This window comes from Xiphophorus hellerii, chromosome 22 (assembly GCF_003331165.1).
Source record: "Xiphophorus hellerii strain 12219 chromosome 22, Xiphophorus_hellerii-4.1, whole genome shotgun sequence".
Lineage (NCBI taxonomy): Eukaryota > Metazoa > Chordata > Actinopteri > Cyprinodontiformes > Poeciliidae > Xiphophorus > Xiphophorus hellerii.
This window is the reverse complement of record NC_045693.1, coordinates 204,453-222,080: the sequence shown is the minus strand read 5'-3', so window position 1 is coordinate 222,080 and position 17,628 is coordinate 204,453. Positions and strand designations below refer to the sequence as shown.

Below are 17,628 nucleotides of genomic sequence, written 5' to 3'. Positions count from 1 at the left end.
TTGTTTTTACTGAGCGAACATTAAAATGTTTAGTTTAAAACACTAAAGAAATGCTGTTAAATTTGTTTTGCTTTGATTCTAACAATGAAAGTTAAAAAAGTTTCAGAGAAAATGATTTAAACATCTTGATAGTTTTGCTCCTGATGGTTGTTTAAATGTTGCTCAAATATCAGACACATTCACAGACTTTTCATAAATCAAAGAAAAACCAATAAAACTCATGAAAACAGTTTAACATTCAATAGTTAACAAAGCTCAAGAAATGAAAAAACTTTCAAAATATCTTATTCTAGCTAAAATGGAGGAAAATCTTCTGGTTTCCGTTTCTATTTCAATATTTTTGTGATAAATGAATCATTTTCAGTTGTACAGACGATTAAATGAACTTTTAAAACAGTAAAATATTAAGTTTATCAGAAGGAAACCTCAGACTGCAGCAGTTTAGGTTTCATTTGTCAGCAGAGCTCGTCTCTCACCGTGACGTGCTCGTAGTCCTGGCCCAGCTCGTGCGACCCGGCCACCACCTCCCTCTCGGCGATCCACTGCTCCAGGTCGTCCACCTCCCGGTTCAGCTGGAACAGACGGAAACGTTCGTCCAGCTTCCCGCGCCGCTCCTCCGCCAGGTCCTTCAGCCCCGCGTACAGCTTGTCCACCTGCGACTGCCGCATGCCGATGCGCTCGCTGCGGAGGGACGACACGGGGTCAGGGTTCGCTCTGCAGGGGGCGGGGCTAACGAGCGGCCTCACCTGTCGGGGTGTCCTGCGGCCACCAGGCCCCGGCTGGTGCTGGACAGCTGATGGACGGCGTCGGCGTAATCCTCCACCGCCTGCTCCAGGATCTGATGCTTTTTCAGCATGGCCACCGAGCTCTGCTCATCCTGGACAGGGGTCAGAGGTCAGAGGGGCTGATCAGAGGTCAGACAGCATGCTGAACCCGGTCAGAGGTCAGACCGAGTCCTCTCTGCTGAACCGAGCCGCCAGAACTCAGCGACGCCCAGGAGGAACCGAAACCAGAACAAGGAAGTGAAAGGAAAAGAGAAAGACGGGAAATTTACCGAAAATTTAAAAGCAAACAAAGAAGAAACAAAATCTGGAGAAACGGAAAAAATAAAGAAAAAATGTTAAAAAGATTCAAGAAAAGGATGAAAAATAAAGAGAAAAGAGGATCTGGAGGAAAATAAATCATCTAGAAATAAATAGATCTACAGCTACCTATCTAGATAGATAAATAGATCTATATCTGTCAGTGAGTCATTAGCTCTATATATATAGATCTATAGATCTATATCTGTCAGTGAGTCATTAGCTCTATATATATAGATCTATAGATCTATATCTGTCAGTGAGTCATTAGCTCTATATATATAGATCTATATCTGTGTAACAGTAAATCATTAGCTCTATATATATATAGCTCTATAGATCTATGTCTGTCAGTGAGTCATTAGCTCTATAGATATAGATCTATATCTGTGTAACAGTAAATCATTAGCTCTATAGATATAGCTCCATAGATCTATATGTCAGTGAGTCATTAGCTCTATATATATAGATCTATAGATCTATGTCTGTCAGTGAGTCATTAGCTCTATATATATAGCTCTATAGATCTATATCTGTGTAACAGTAAATCATTAGCTCTATAGATATAGCTCTATAGATCTATGTCTGTCAGTGAGTCATTAGCTCTATAGATATAGCTCCATAGATCTATATCTGTCAGTGAGTCATTAGCTCTATAGCTATAGCCCTATAGATCTATGTCTGGTACCAGGATGTGTTTTCTGGCTCCGCCCACCTTGGCCTTCTCCTCAGACATCATGTACAGCTCCTGTTCGCTCATCCAGGCCTCGGCCTCCGCAGCATCAAAGTAGTACTGCTGGGCCTCGTGGGCCTCGCTGAGGCGGGAATGCCGGTTCTCCGTCTCCTTCCGGATCCGCTCCCACAGCGCCTGCAGCTCGGTGAGCCTCTGCCGGATCGGCTCGGCCGTGGGGCTGCCGGCCCGCAGGACCTGCTGGCTGCGCTCAAAGATGTCGTCAAAACGAGGCTGGTGGCCCTGGATCTCCTTCTGCAGCGTCTGCAGGGAGGCAGGACACACACACACACACACACACACACACAGAGACAGGACACACACACACTCTGGGTTAGTATGGGTTCAGCTCACTGCATCATGTTTCCTGTAGTTTCCTGTTAAACTCTGTAGATGTGCTACAGCAGTCGTGTTTCATCTGTTCAGGTTGTTATTAAACGTTTCCTGGTGAGAGGTCAAAGGTTACCTGGTTCTTCTTGATGAGCAGCTGCACCGTCTGCAGGTTGTGTCCGTGGTCGGTGGACGTGGCCAGAGGCAGCCGCTCCTCCACCCACAGCTGCACACAGAGCAGGAGGTCAGAAACATCCAATCTGGTTTCCATAGAAACTAAGAACCAATCAGCCGCCAGTAAACACAAAACAATAAGCATTTATACAGAGAATTAAATAAAAACAGATATAATCACCATGATGATACAGCACTGCACTGAATCCATTCACCTCATTTGATAGAATCATATTTTCTTAAAGGTTAAAGGAAATCGACTCTTTGATCCACTAGAAATAAAACTTATTAAAAGTTCTGACTTTTTTTTATTATTAAAAAAATCTCAGATCCTCTCAAATTATAAATGTCTCTTTGTTTATAAATGTGCAATATTAATGGTAAAATACTGTATTTTAAACATAACTTACAGAACAAACTGCTTCACATCATTTAATACCAGAGCTGATTATTATTTATAGATTGAATAGATTAATAAAACGACAAGCTGAAAGCTGGAAATAATCTGGAGAAGAAGAAAATATGATCAGCTGCATGTCAGACGATCCTCCAGCCTGATGATTTATAAATTTAATAACTTTGATAAAAATAGATTTTGTTGCTGTTCGATGTTGCAGACATGAAGCAGAACCTTCTGCAGCTTCTGCTCAGACACAGAAACTTTACTGTGACCTGCTTTACAAATCGGCTGGAGAAATACAATAAATAACTGCAAAAGGTTCTGCTGGGTATAATCTGACGGTTTAATGAAACCAGAACCACCAGAACCATGGGGTCCAGACTGACAGCAGCGGTTCTCTCTAAAGTGAAACTCTGATATCGAACTTTATTGTAAACTCGGTTCTTCTTCTATGAAAACAGAAGTAGTTGCAGCTTTTATGTTTGTTCCTGGTTTCATGTTGATAAAGTGAACCGGGAAATGAACAGAACCAGAACCAGAACAGGAACTGTGGACTCACGATCTCGTCCTCCACGTCTCGGTTGAACTGGTGGATCTCGCGAGACGCCATCAGGTTGTCGCGCCTCATCTTGAGAGGCGCCAGCAGCGTCTGGAACTTGTTCTCCACGGTGATCCGCTTCCCGTCCACCTCGTCAGAACCTTTCCCCTCCTGGCTCAGCGCCTGCGACTGCTTCTGCAGCTCCTCCACCTCCTTCTGACGCACCTCCACCTGGCTCTCCAGCATCTGCAGGAGGAGGAGCACAGGGAGGCTCCATCAGCTGCTCTGTTTTAGGACCAACAGCGTTAAACACTCTGCTCAGCGTCTGACCTGGAGAACCAGAGTCGTCCTCCATCAGATCCTCAGTCCAATCAGACGATACGTAAGGAAGAGAGGAGTGTGAATTATGTAACCGCAGGTTCTGCTCACCAATTTAAAGGAGCAGCAGAACTAATGATTGATAGATCTATTGATAAACGATCTGATCAGCGTCTAAAATGCATAAATCGTTTACTAAAGTTTTATGATCTACTGGGGAAATTTAACATGAAGAAACATGATGAATATTAAAGACGTATTGATGTAGATACTGAAAACGTTCTAGATCTGTTATCAGTGACCATGTGCCAATCTATTCAGCATAACTCTATGCTTTATGAACAACATCATGGTTTATTACTGGGATCCAAACTTTCTGTCGTGAGTCTGAGCCCAATCTGTGTTATTAATCTATAAATATCACGTAGATAATTAACTTTTCAATAATATTATAATTTATTGATTGTGTCTGTAGAGTTAAAAGCTCCTCTGATCACATTTCCATTGATCCGTCATCAGGTCCTCTGGGTTTGGCATAAATCAAAATGGCTGAAGCCTAAACCTTCCAATCACAACAATGTCAGTTTATTGATTATCTGATCTGATATCTGATCAAAGAACAGATGATGGAGGTCTAAAGAGTCACGATCTATCGTCAGCATCAAAGAAAGCCTCTAAATCTCTGCTGTACTGGTTTAACTGGTCTGACTGGTTTACCTGCTGCTTCTTCAGCATGATGTTGACGGAGGTCAGGTCTTTGCCGAAGTCGTCGGACTGCAGCTGGCTGTCCAGGCCGGTCAGCCACTTGTCCAGGTCGGCGCAGCTCTGGGTGAAAAGCTCGGCCTTGTTGGCGTCAAACAGACACTTGGCCTTGGTCTGGGTGGTCGACTCAAGGTCGTCCCACATGACCTTCAGGGACGCCAGCTTCTCCTTCACCATGGCCTCCGTCTCTGGCTTCTCTGCCATCAGCGCCTGGCCGTCCTGCAGCACAACCACCACACAGAGCAAGATAAGCTAGCCTAAAGTTAGCATTAGCTGAGCTTTAAGATAAGCTAGTTTATAGTTACCATTAGCTGAACTTTAACATAAGCTAGCCTAATGTTAGCATTAGCTGAGATTTAAGATAAACTAGCTTATAGTTAGCATTAGCTTAAGTTAGACAAGATAAGCTAGCTTAGAGTTCAGTTAGGGTTAGCGTAGGTAAGGATAGAAAATAATAAGCTAATTGAAATCAAGCTAAGCTAGAAGCAGCTCTTTGCAGTGTAGCTTATAAAATATTATCTTTGTATGGAGGAACTTTAAGGATTATGTTTATACTCAATACTTTTATTAAAACATGTTTTCTCACTGGAATAAAGGAAGCTTTAAATGATTAATTTCCGTGAGAGCTGTTTCCTAAAGCTAGCTGAGCGTGATCTAAACCATGTTCTGTGATTTTCTTGCTGAAAGCTTGATTTAAGCCACGCTGAGCGTTTCCCTCCTGACCTTTTCGATCTTGTCCAGCCACTCCTTGTTGGACTGCAGCTCGGCCATGAAGGCCTGGTGCTTCAGCCACTTGCTGTGCAGGTTCCTGGCCTCGTCGTACGTCATGTCCTGAGCCGTCAGCATCTTCTCGTTGATCCACAGGGACAGCTGGGGACAGAGACACGCTGAGCGTCCAAACCAGACAACCCGCCCGTCTGCAAACCGTCTGTGACCTTTCACCGCCGGGCCTGACCTCTTGGCAGTCCTGCAGGAACTTCTGCAGGTCCCTGTTGTCCTTCAGCCTGCTCAGCAGATCCTTCGCCGCCTGCCGATTCTTCTTGTGTCTGAGACGAAACATCAGAACTGAGTCAAGCTTCATGGCAGACGTCCCAACCTGCCCACAGATTAATCAACACGTTTCATCTGAAGAGCAGGCAGGATCTGTGCTACCTCTGGTCGATGGAGTCCACCTTCTCCTGGATGCGCTCGCCGTTAATGTTGCCGTCGGCAACCAGGCGGCGCCCGGTGTCGACCACGCCGCTGATCTTTTCCTCGTTGGCGTCCATGGTGGTCATGAAGTCCTCCTGCTTCTTGATGGCGGCCTCGGCGGCCTCCAGGGTGGTGGGCATCTCGGTGTGGGCCAGGACGTACTCCTGAGCCGAACACACAGCAGAACTCAGACCAGTTAATATTAATATTATTATTAACACTAGACTACTCTGCTTCTTCTTCCCTTGTATTTTCATGACGGTTGACCAACATCTGATGGCTCAGAGGTTCCAGTGCTACTATGTTCTTCCTAAAATGCTAGTTCTTTTTAACAAACTAAAAACAGTTTTATATTTTTTTATTCATTCCTGATTGCGACCTCTGAGACATTTTTAATCCTGAACATTGAGTATAATTTTCTGTTTTCCTTGAATGAACATGTTACTGACCCAGAGGTCATCCACCAGCAGGGGGCAGCACCTTCCTCTTAATGAACCTGAACTTGTTTTATCAAAGTGGCTGATAACCAGAGGTTGAATGGACTTGGTCCAACAGGTGTTTTTTACCAGGTAAGGGTTGGGTGTTGTGTGACATCATCAGCGTTGGTTACCGGGGCGAAGTAGCAGGTGTGACATCATCATCGTCATCATCGGCGGTGGTTACCTGGTTGTTGAGGAAGGCCTCGGCCTGCTTGGTGTCCCTCAGGAACAGCTGGTAGGCGTGGGACTGGGACAGCAGGCTCTGCCGGTTCTCCCACATCTTGTGCAGCTCGTTCCAGCCGGTGTCGAGCGCCTGCAGCCGCTGCCGCAGGAACATGTACTGGGCGTCCGTCTGGCCCTGCGTCACCATGTCCCCCATGTCCCTCATCTTCTGGTAGTCCTCCTCGTAGTTGCGGATCTCGTTCTTGATGTTCTCGTGCTGGGCCAGCAGCTTCTCGGCCTCGGCCAGCGCGTTGGGCTTGTCCTCCGAGGCGATGGCGGTCTGAGTGCGGGACAGCCACGACTGGAAGTCGTCCAGCTCCCGCAGGAACTGCTGCAGCTTGCTGGCCTCGCCCAGAGACTCCTCGCGGTTCTTCAGCGTCCCCTAGAGGCGGACCGGGACAGACGGGTCAACGTTAAACACACAGATTCATCCGCAACGCTTAACACGCTAATATCACAGATCGATGATTAATAACATCACATATTTGGACCTAAAGGTCTCTCTATCACGGACGGTTAGTTGGCTCAAAGTAACCCTTTGCAGTGCCGCAGTACGCAGACTGGTACCGCGGTCAACAATGTCACAAAGCAGAGTGGAACGATGAGGTGACGGGGTTTCCTGACATATCAGAGCCATGATAGAAGGAGGAGTAAATATCCACCAAAAAAACTTCTTCTGACTTTAAAGGTCAAACATTTTGTTTTGCTGAAACTGAGATTAATCTCAAAATTTCAGGTTTTTTCTGGCAAATTTTCAACTGTTCAAACTGTTTTTTTCTTGAAAATTCTTGATTAATCTAAAAAATTCAGAGGTTTTGGAAAATTGACTCTTTTTCCTTCTTATCTACAACGACCCTAACATGACATTGTGCAGTCAGACTGGGAGCTCAGCTGTTAGCGTTCAGAGGCTGCAGGCCGTTTGAATCCGTCTTCGGTTCCTTTGCCTCACGTCTTTCTAACCGTCTGTCAGATTACTGTCAAATAAAAGTTGTCCATTGTGATGGACGTTTGGATAAAACCAGGGTTTTACGTATTTACTGTAACGGTGAATTATCCTTCCATCGCAGCAGAACCAGTTTATGGAAACATTTAATTACATTTCAAATCGTCCTGAAAATGGCGATTGAAAATGACGCAGAGCGTTTGCAGAGACGACCTCTGACCTTCATGTCGTCCCAGACGGCGGTGATCTCGGCCAGCCGGCCCCTGATGGCGCCGGCCTGCTCCGGGTGTTCGCTGGCCAGGCGCTCCGCCTCCTTGTCCAGGTCCGTCAGCTTGTCCTCGATGGCGGCCAGGTCGCGCTCCATGCCGGTCAGCTTCCTCTGCAGCGCCATGACCCCGGCCAGGTCGTTGCCCAGCTCCTGGGTCGACTCGATCACCTGCAACACAGAGCGGCCCGCTGAGGTTCTGCCGGAGGCCCGGTTGGTCCGGGCCGGGCCGGGCCGTACCTTGGTCTTCTCCTTGATCCAGGACTTGGTCTCGTTGCACTCCAGGTGGTAGTTCTGGACGCCCAGCGCCGAGTTCAGGTTCTCCTTCTTCTGGTCCACCAGGTCTCTGAACTGGCTCCACCTGAACACGGACAGAACCGCCATCAGAACCAGGGCGTTCCACCTGGACCTGGCCTGACCCAGTTTCACTCTGACCCGGCCCACTCGCCTGGTGTTGAGCTGGTCCTGCTGGGCCCGGATCTGGGTCTCCCCGGGATGCCCGCTGTGGACCAGCTGCCGGGCCACCTGGTTCACCACGGCGACGCGAGACGCCTGGCTGTTCATCTCCGGCTCTAGACTCTCGAACCTGCAGGGAGACGGACAGCGAGCCATGAGGAACGCCGGCGGTTCTGCTCCCGGCCCGTGGTTCCGGTCCGGCCGGGTCCGGGTCTCACCGGTGCTGGACCACCTCCAGGTCCTCCAGCTTGTCGGGGATGTCCATGCCGTTGAGCCACTGCTCCTTCTCGTCGACCCACAGTTCGCAGGCGCTGGCCTCGCTCAGCATCTTGTAGAGCGCCAGCGCGTCCTGCAGCGCCTGCTTCCTGTGCCGGGTCAGCTCCGCCACCTCCTGGTACCGCTCCTCGATGCCGGCCAGCCGGGCCCGGACCTGCGGGGCGGAGGCGGTGAGGCGGGGTGTCCCGGCCCGACGTGGGCGGGGACCGCGCGGCGGCGTTACCTCCTGGGAGCCGGCGTCCTGCGGCGGCAGCGTCTGCGCCTGCTCGTGCAGCGCCTCGATGACGGGCCGGTAGCTGCTGATCTCCTCCGCCACGTCTTTGTGCTTCTTCACCAGAGCCTGGGCCGAGAACTCGTCATGGCCGACGTCCACGCTGGAGACGATGCGCAGGACGTCCAGCATCCAGGTGTCGATGTCGTCGGCGTCAGCCTGAGGGTCAAAGGTCGGGTCAGAGCAATAACTCCTCTATGGACACTGGATCAACATAACACACCTGATTCAATCGTTTCACTGAACTCTGACCCAGAACAGCAAAGCATTCTGGGAAAAACTGTAGCTGCTTAGCGGGCTAAGCTAGCTGGGTGGCGTCAACTCACTCTTTAGTTACCTAGCAACACCCTGCAGAGTATTTTATGGTTACCTAGCAACAACCTGTTTAATAACCTGCGCAGCAGCAGTGTCATGTTTCGTCTCACAACGGATTGAAAATAAAAACCAGTTTGAAGTGAAACTGGATGAAACAGGAAATGTCGCCTCACCAGTTTCAGATATTTAAAATAAAAACTGATCAATAATTATTGATATCAACTGATATGAACATTTTTCAGCCATATTGTTCAGGCCTAAACGCAGGAAGTGGTGACTGGGCAGTAGGAAGTAGCTCCTTGACCTCTAACTGGGATCTAACTGGGATCTGTGGGAGTTTCTCACCTGGAACTGGTGCAGGTTGCAGGCCTCCTGCAGGCGGGTTTTCCGTACGGCAGACAGACGCTCCAGAGCCGCCCACTGATCCTACAGAGACAGGAAGTGCCCTGTTAGGCTGGTTCTTTCAGAATAAAAGCCTCCTGACGCCCTGACCCCGTGTCGGCCCACCTGGATGTCCTGGATGCGCTCCTTGATCTTCTCGGCTCCGAAGTGGTTGTCGTCCACCAGCTGCTGGCCCTGCCTGATGGTCTGCTGCAGGTGGGCGGCGCGGCCGCTCATCTCGTCCTCGAAGGCTTTGTGCTGACTCAGCAGCCGCACCGTCCCCGTCAGATCCTTCCCATGATCCTCCAAGGACAGGATCTGCTCCTTCTCCCGGATCCAGCCCTCCTGCAAACCAGAACGCCAGGTTACCATGGAAACCGCCACCGCTGTACGGCTGACGGAGGGGTCGAAGGTCACCGGACCTCCTCGGCCATCTCCCAGAAGAACTTCCAGAGGCGGCGGGATTCCTCCAGGCGGGCGCGCCGCTCCGCCGCCAGCTGGTTCAGCTCCTGGTAGCAGAACTCCATGTGCGCCACGCGGTCCCGGATGACCTGCGGGTCACAGGGTTTGTAGCCTGGGGGAGGAAGAGGAGTGGTGAGGGAGAAGAGCGGTGAGGAAGAGGAGCGGCGGGAACAGGCAGCGTACCGTCAGTGTCGCTAGCGAACTTCTGGGCGTTGCTGTTGACGTTGCGGACGCGGTCGGCCTGGATGGAGATGTCGGCCTCCACCAGAGCGTGTTTCTGCAGCAGATCCTCCACACCCAGCAGGTGCTTCCCGTAGTCCTGGGACAGCAGCAGCATCTGCCGGGGTCAAAGGTCATTCAGGATGATCAGAAACAAAAACGTTTTCCTGCTGAATCGTCTAAAACTGTATTTAAAAAGTGAAAATATTCTGGAAATGTTTCTGTTTTGGTCTCCAGCATCGTGAAGCTGCTGTTGTTTGGGACAGAGTCTGATTCCCAACTGGACCTGCAGCGCCACCTGCTGACCAACAGCAGCATCCTTCATCCTTCTGACCTGATGAAAACCTCAACAAGTAAAATATCCTCAAGGAATAATTATGCAAAGCATAATAACCATCTGATGGTTTTAAGATTTAAACAGATGATAAAAAAATCCTGCAGAACCTTCAGAATGTTATTTATAATATAAAACTAAGAAATTATAGTTTAATCTTCCAAACTTTCTGTATTTTCATTCTGAACCGTATTAAGATCATTAATGTTGTTTATATCAGAATTAATAAAAACCATTAAACTGTTAAAATGTTAATAAAAAACTGCATTAAAGTGAAACATGGAAAATTTTCTCCCACTAACAGAGTTTGTGAAAATACAGTTAAAAACTGTCATGATTATAAAATGATATTTAAGACTCAAACTGCTGAATCCAGAGGACCTCAGACATGTTCACAGCGGACCAGATTTGACCCACGGGCCTCGAGTTTGACACACCTGGTCTAGGTGATTATGACTCCTGAATGTCTGCAGGTAAGACGGTTCCTCTTTTATTATTTGGACTGGGCACATTAATCACCTTTACTCTGATTTACAGAGGTGTAAATATGAATTAGATCAATAGTTAAATTATATTTTTCAGATAATTACTGAAAAACAGAAAAATCTTAACGTATAAAACAGGAGCTTCATGATTCTGCTCGTTCGAACAAAGATCTGCAAACGTTTTAGTGATGCGTGGGTTTACTGAACAAGACTGAACGGTTGCCTTGGCAACAGGTTTTAGTTTAGTGAAAGAAACGGATCAGAAGATGAACTTCACATCGAAATCAGGTTGGAATAAAATTTATCCTGTTTACAGGCAGGAAGAGGAAACTGATCTGATCTGATGAGCCAATCACATCGTCTGATTTAACCTTTAACCTTTAACCGCTGAGCTCATTACGTCCGTCTGCAGATTTTTAACTTTCAGCTGTAAAACAACAGAAAATGTTAATTTCTGAGAATGTGAAAGTTTGATGTTAATCATAATTTATTCTGTAATAAAATGGAGCAGTAATAGTTTCAAATAAAAATATAAAAACAGAATTTGATTTTAGGGTTTTCATGAAAAAAAACCATTGCAGATGTACAAGAACAAATTATTTTGTATTTAATTATAAAATTTAAGCAAATAAATTAATATTTATCTTTAAATGAGAAACAAACTGAACATTTTAGTCAAAAACAGTAAAAGAGGAAATTCTAATAATTACTAATAAAGATACATGAAGATAAAAGTGAGGAAGAGAAGTGATGAGTTTTTATTCTTATTTAAATAAGATAAACGCAGAGAAACATTTACTGCTCAGACCTTCATCCTCCAAATAATTAAAGACAAATTTGAGTTATTTCTAATAAACTTTGTGTCAGCAGTAAAATAATCTTTCTGCTGGAGTTTCAGTCTAAACAGCAGCAGCAGGTCAGTTTTCTCTTGTCTGGCTGTATTTCTGTATTTCAGCTGTACAACAAACAGCTTGATGGCGTCTCAAAGCTAAAAGTGAGGCGTGAGCCTCGGCGGTGAGGATGATGACGTTACCTTCATCTCGTCCATCCAGTCCATGATGTAGAGCATTTCCTGGAAAACCCTCTGCAGGCCCAGGTTGAGCTCCAACCTGTGGCGCCGGGCCTTCAGCAGCTCCAGCAGGTACTCCCACAGCCGGATCACGTTGTCCTTCCTGGCCGTGATGCGCTTGATGTCATGGTAACTCTCCGCCTCCAGCTCCCTCGCCACGGCAACCACCGCCTGAACGCGCTCCTCGTACGCCGCGATGTCCGTCTCTATGGCTTCATGCTTCTTCGTGGCCGCCTCCACGGCCTGCAGGTCGAATCCAAAGTTATCCTGCAGAGGAAGACAGCAGGAAGAAGAGAGAAAGAGGAGATGAAGGAGGAAAGGAGAGAAAGAACAGAGGGATGATAAGAATCAGAGGAAAAACAAAAAATGAAGGAGAAAAATCTGAATTAACAAGTAAAACGTCCTCATATCATTCTGGATTATGAATAACTGAGTTGACATGTCCAGGTGAGTCCAGGTGAGTTCAGGTGAGTCCAGGTGAGTTCAGGTGAGTGGTACCTGTGAGACCAGCCTCTGGTTCTCGCTCAGCCACGTCTCCCTCATGGCAGCCTTGCGGTCGAAGCGGCGGGCCAGCTGCTCCAGCTTCTCCTGGCGGATCAGCTCCGTCCTCAGGGCCAGCTCCCGCTCATGCTCCGCCTTCTCCAGACGCTCCCAGGCCTGAAACAAACGCACCCGGGTCAGAGCGGGGACGGCGACCCCGGGTCAGAGCGGGGACGCCGTTCGCCCCCTGATGTCACGCTACAGGTACCTTGTTGATGTCGGAGATGAGCTTTCCTTCGCGTGGCGTGAAAACTTTCTGGTTGTTGGCTCTCATCTTACTCTGGATGGTGAAGAGCAGAACCTCCAGGTTCCCCTTCTCTGTGAACCTGAACACACATTTCATGTTTTACTAAAGATCCACAGCTGCATCTCGTTTGATAACTTATTAAAATGTAAAAACATGGAATCAAAAGGTTTCCCCTGAAGCCAGCTGAGCTCAGCGACAGCGGCGCTGCATCAGACCTGATTCTGAGTTAAACATGTTTAAAGTTGACAGGAAAGTTTAAAACATCTGTTATCTGTTACAAATCCTAAACACCAACTATAAAGTTATTAAAAACAACAAGTATATAAACAAATAACACTTAGCCTGGCAGAGTGCTTTTAAAGTCTGGTGACCCGCCAGGCTGATAATACAGAGTGAATATTATACTGATGGTATATAAATTATACAACATATTATAAACAAATGATTCCCACTGTCCTGCATTGCAGAATATTACACATGAATATTTAATATGTTTATATAACAAAATAATATGATTTATTTGGGAAAATGTATTGATTATGTAAAGATATATTAGCAATATTTGGTAGAATATATTTAAAACATAAGGAAATGTATATATGTTGTAGCACATAAATTATATAACACCCGTTATGGTTTTTATTGAAATACATTTTTAATATTTATCAATACATAAACATATTGGAAAGCATCAGCAGTAAATGTGTGGGATCAGATGGTTTGATGTGTGTTGTGATATTTTCCGTTAAGCTGCTGTATGTTTGGGTGTTAGCTGCTGCCGGCGGCGGCGGCGGCGGGTTGCACTGACTTGGGCGGTTTCTCCACGGTGCGGTACGTGTTGAAGGCCTGCAGCTGCTGCTGGACGCCCACCAGCGAGTTGGCGAACTTCCTGTTGTTGAGGATGATGATGGTCTGTTCGATCCACTCCAGCAGGTCCGACGCCAGAGACTCGTACTTCTCGATCATCTTCTCCGTCTCGATGGCGTTGTCCAGAACCTGCGAGGCGAGGCGAAGGGAAAAACGCTCCGTCAGCGAGAGGCGATGAAGAGAGAGCAAAAATCAACGATTCTGTTTTACTTTAACAAAAATCTGGATGTTTTCCTACTAAAAATAACTTTACTTGCTAAACTTTAATAAATCATTTGCAGGCAGCAGCTAAAGCAGGGGTGTCCAAAGTGTGGCCCGGGGGCCGTTTGTGGCCCTCAAAGTGATTCTGTTTGGCCCTCAATCATAAAAATGGCACAAATATGATTTTACTTTAGGTTGGAGAGTTATGCAAAAAATAATTACATTTTCAAAAATGAATTCAAATCCTCTTTTTGTCATCAAGGTTCTTTATGTTTGCTTCAAGCTCACAGTAATTAGAAATAAACGTTAGTTTTGAAACATTGCTGGCAGTTTCTTATGTCCCTTTACATCAAGGTGAAGCTGCCAGATTTTATGTTTCAGGTTTACAAAGATTCACAGAATAAAGTCTGGAGACTTCATTTGAAATGTTACAGTAAAAAGGAGATTCAACACAAAAACCAGCTGAATCTGAACTTTGTGACGTATTTTTAAAGTTCATCCTCAGGTTTTCTTCTTCTGCAGCAGATTTCAGACTTCGACCAATCAGCTGCAGAGCTGGGATCTGACCAATCAGAGGACGCCAAGCCTGACTGGGGCTGCTGGGATAAATCTGGGTCAGAACCAGCAACGGTTCAGAACCAGCGACGGGTCAGAACCAGCTCACCTTGCCGATCCTCTTGCCCTCCACCTTCAGCGCCTTCATCTTGGAGAAGTAGTGGTAATAGGTGACGACGTAGGTGATGATGGATTTTTCATCAGGATGTTCAACGCTGATGTCTGCAGAGGAGAGCAACGCCGTTAACTCACTGTGTGTGTTAATGTGTGTGTGTTGGTGTGTGTGGGGGTGTTAATGTGTGTGTGTTGACCTTCCGGGTCCAGTAGCTTGGTGAGCCCCAGGTGTTGCTCTGCCAGGTTGAAGGCGTTCTGCAGGTTGTAGTGAGCGTTGGACTTCTTCAGCTTATCAAAGTCGATCAGATCAGGTCTGAAAACGACAAGAAAACCCTTCAAAATAAAACACCGCCCTTCAAAATAAACAATGTGTGATCTTTAACAGGCCTGATGGAAACACTGGAGGTCAAAGGTTAATAGTAGTGGATGTAATCTTGTTAATATTTAACAACAAACAAACAGAAGAGTTATGAAGTTTAATACTGCGGTCTTCAACATGGGGGTCGTGGCCCCGACTAGGGCCAGCAGGTTTCCTCTTAATTAGACACTTTGTGTGTATTTTTTTAAAACACAAAGTTGTGTCTTCAAACAAACATCAACGTGAATCCATCGTGTGACAAACTGATAAAATGAGGCAGAAAAACATTTAGAGAGCAAAAATCTGTTTATGGTAAAAATTCAACATTTTATGTTTGTTTCTGACATCATTAAATATTATAAACTAAAGTTGTGGTACCTGTGTTTGTGGATGAGGGCGTTGAAGGCCATCCCGTCTCTCCAGCTGGTGGTGAAGTTGTGGATGTTGACGTTTGGATACCTGAGCAGGAAGTCAGAAGATCAGCGATGAATGTTTCACATGAACAGAGACTGATTCTGGAAACATTAAAACAACAATAACAATAACGACAATAATAATAATAATAATAATAACAATAATAAACTTTAAAATGACAGTCTGATTAAAAAGTCTGATTCATGTCTCATTTTCATCCATTTCTGAACAACAATAGAAAAATGTCCAATCAGCCTGAATCTGAGTCGTTTCTGTTCTCTATGAACTAAACAGACACAGCAGAGAAAATATTTTTTATTCTTTAGTTAAAACTATTTTATGCTAGCCTGTAAGCCCTGAGTAGGTTTCAGGGTCAGAGGTCATCAGGTGTTGTGTACCGACCCTGCAGTCTTCATCTGGCACCAGAGCAGCAGAGCGTCTTTAGCCGACTTCTTCTCCTTGTTGTCCTCCGTCTCCACACTGATGTCCTGGATCTGAGACACACACAAGGTCAGAGGTCAAAACTGGGTCAACAGAACAGAACCAAAGTGGACCGAGCAGAACAGAAACCTCAACATTTTCTCCAATCCTTGTTCCAAATGTCTCATTTCCACTTAAATCCTTAAATCTAAAGACGGAAAAGGAGCTAAAATCAGAGCTGCAGTTTTTCTATAAAACACTCCACTGCTGAAGGAAAGCCTGGTGATGCGGCTGGTTACATTGGAGCATCCAACACAACACAGCCAGGTTCAATACACGCGTCTCATTCCTCCATATTATATTTAATTTATGCATTAATATGACTGAACTTGTTCTTTGGGTTCAGTGGAAATTTCATTCCAGCAGCTGCTTTAGACGTTTATTTAGAGAGACGGATCTGTTATTGGTTCCATTGATTATCTAAAACCTTCCTGATCAATCAGGTTTCCTGAAGGTCTGACTGGATTCTCCTTTAGAGTCTGAAAATGACCGAAACTGAGACAAAAATCAAAGAAGCTGACCTCTGACCTGTTAGCTACAGTAACGGGAACAGCAGTTAGCTGTTAGCTACGGTAACGGGAACAGCAGTTAGCTGTTAGCTACGGTAACGGGAACAGCAGTTAGCTGTTACCTACGGTAACGGGAACAGCAGTTAGCTGGTAGCTACGGTAACGGGAACAGCAGTTAGCTGTTAGCTACGGTAACGGGAACAGCAGTTAGCTGTTACCTACGGTAACGGGAACAGCAGTTAGCTGTTACCTACGGTAACGGGAACAGCAGTTAGCTGTTACCTACGGTAACGGGAACAGCAGTTAGCTGTTAGCTACGGTAACGGGAACAGCAGTTAGCTGTTAGCTACGGTAACGGGAACAGCAGTTAGCTGTTACCTACGGTAACGGGAACAGCAGTTAGCTGGTAGCTACGGTAACGGGAACAGCAGTTAGCTGTTAGCTACGGTAACGGGAACAGCAGTTAGCTGTTACCTACGGTAACGGGAACAGCAATTAGCTGTTAGCTACAGTAACGGGAACAGCAGTTAGCTGGTAGCTACAGTAAAGGGAACATCAGTTAGCTGGTAGCTACAGTAACGGGAACAGCAGTTAGCTGTTAGCTACGGTAACGGGAACAGCAGTTAGCTGTTACCTACGGTAACGGGAACAGCAGTTAGCTGGTAGCTACGGTAACGGGAACAGCAGTTAGCTGTTAGCTACAGTAACGGGAACAGCAGTTAGCTGTTAGCTACAGTAACGGGAACAGCAGTTAGCTGTTAGCTACAGTAACGGGAACAGCAGTTAGCTGCTAAATCTATAAAATGACCAAACATTCTGACAGGCAGATTTCTGGTTTTTAGCTAATTTATGAACAATAATCTCGTTATAATCTGAGGTAACTCTCTGTGAGGTTCTGGCAGGAACTGTCTGACCTTCATAGATGGACGTCCCTCAGCCGGACCACCAGAACCCGACCCAGATATCTCTGACTGCAGTAGGTAAAACGCAGAGCGGTTTGTCCGGCCGGCTCCGTTTCAGCCTGATTCTTCTGGCAGGATGGATTTAATCCTCACAGCTTATCAAAGATAAATCCTGTCCGCCCATTTCAGCTGTGATGACGTCATAAACACCAGCAGCGGCGGCGGCGGCGGTTCTGACCCGTTTTAAGCTCACCTGGAAGCGCAGGATGATGGTCCAGATGAGGCCCAGCGTGAGGCGGTGGTTTCCGTCCACGATGTCGTGGGAGCCCATGTTCTCCAGGTGAACCCGCTGCTCCTTCAGGAACTGCAGGGCCTTGTCCACGTTCTCCAGGCAGTGGATCCGCATGCGGCCCTTGGTGGGTTTGGGCTGGATGCAAACAAACCCACAGAGCAGAACCGGTTACATTACACACCCTGAAACCTCTGGGCTTCCTCATGTGGAAACGTCAGAGGAGCAGCAGCTGCAGACACAGCTGGCCGGCTTCACTGCTGACATGTTGATCTGAGAACAGAAACGGTTCCTGAATCAGCCTGGAGCTGCTGCCGTTAGCCAAGCAACACCTGCTACATCGAGGCTAGCAGCAGCCTCCACTGGTCTGTGTTCGGTTTCCATGGTAACCAGGCAACGCTAGCTAAAAAGGTAGCTCTGCTAATGCTAAAGCACTTGTCATAAACTAAA

General features: G+C 46.6%; 1 protein-coding gene across 3 annotated transcripts in view; it reads right to left on the bottom strand.

The window, feature by feature from the left end:
- LOC116712881 (spectrin beta chain, non-erythrocytic 1-like) overlaps nucleotides 1–17,628 on the bottom strand; it is a 53,449-nt gene that overhangs the window by 13,360 nt on the left and 22,461 nt on the right. For all 3 annotated transcript variants that reach the window (XM_032552724.1, XM_032552723.1, XM_032552725.1), the window contains exons 3-30: nucleotides 17,143–17,316; nucleotides 15,401–15,492; nucleotides 14,963–15,043; nucleotides 14,424–14,539; nucleotides 14,222–14,334; nucleotides 13,298–13,485; nucleotides 12,451–12,568; nucleotides 12,201–12,359; nucleotides 11,667–11,969; nucleotides 9,779–9,932; nucleotides 9,556–9,707; nucleotides 9,260–9,478; nucleotides 9,098–9,178; nucleotides 8,390–8,596; nucleotides 8,109–8,320; nucleotides 7,883–8,020; nucleotides 7,675–7,795; nucleotides 7,390–7,605; nucleotides 6,189–6,608; nucleotides 5,487–5,689; nucleotides 5,290–5,380; nucleotides 5,058–5,204; nucleotides 4,290–4,553; nucleotides 3,276–3,500; nucleotides 2,279–2,368; nucleotides 1,798–2,076; nucleotides 747–877; nucleotides 477–681 (exon numbers count right to left, since the gene is read on the bottom strand). In XM_032552724.1, the coding sequence (XP_032408615.1) occupies nucleotides 477–681; nucleotides 747–877; nucleotides 1,798–2,076; nucleotides 2,279–2,368; nucleotides 3,276–3,500; nucleotides 4,290–4,553; nucleotides 5,058–5,204; nucleotides 5,290–5,380; nucleotides 5,487–5,689; nucleotides 6,189–6,608; nucleotides 7,390–7,605; nucleotides 7,675–7,795; nucleotides 7,883–8,020; nucleotides 8,109–8,320; nucleotides 8,390–8,596; nucleotides 9,098–9,178; nucleotides 9,260–9,478; nucleotides 9,556–9,707; nucleotides 9,779–9,932; nucleotides 11,667–11,969; nucleotides 12,201–12,359; nucleotides 12,451–12,568; nucleotides 13,298–13,485; nucleotides 14,222–14,334; nucleotides 14,424–14,539; nucleotides 14,963–15,043; nucleotides 15,401–15,492; nucleotides 17,143–17,316 (4,899 nt within the window). The remainder of the gene's footprint in view (nucleotides 1–476; nucleotides 682–746; nucleotides 878–1,797; nucleotides 2,077–2,278; nucleotides 2,369–3,275; nucleotides 3,501–4,289; nucleotides 4,554–5,057; nucleotides 5,205–5,289; nucleotides 5,381–5,486; nucleotides 5,690–6,188; nucleotides 6,609–7,389; nucleotides 7,606–7,674; nucleotides 7,796–7,882; nucleotides 8,021–8,108; nucleotides 8,321–8,389; nucleotides 8,597–9,097; nucleotides 9,179–9,259; nucleotides 9,479–9,555; nucleotides 9,708–9,778; nucleotides 9,933–11,666; nucleotides 11,970–12,200; nucleotides 12,360–12,450; nucleotides 12,569–13,297; nucleotides 13,486–14,221; nucleotides 14,335–14,423; nucleotides 14,540–14,962; nucleotides 15,044–15,400; nucleotides 15,493–17,142; nucleotides 17,317–17,628) is intronic.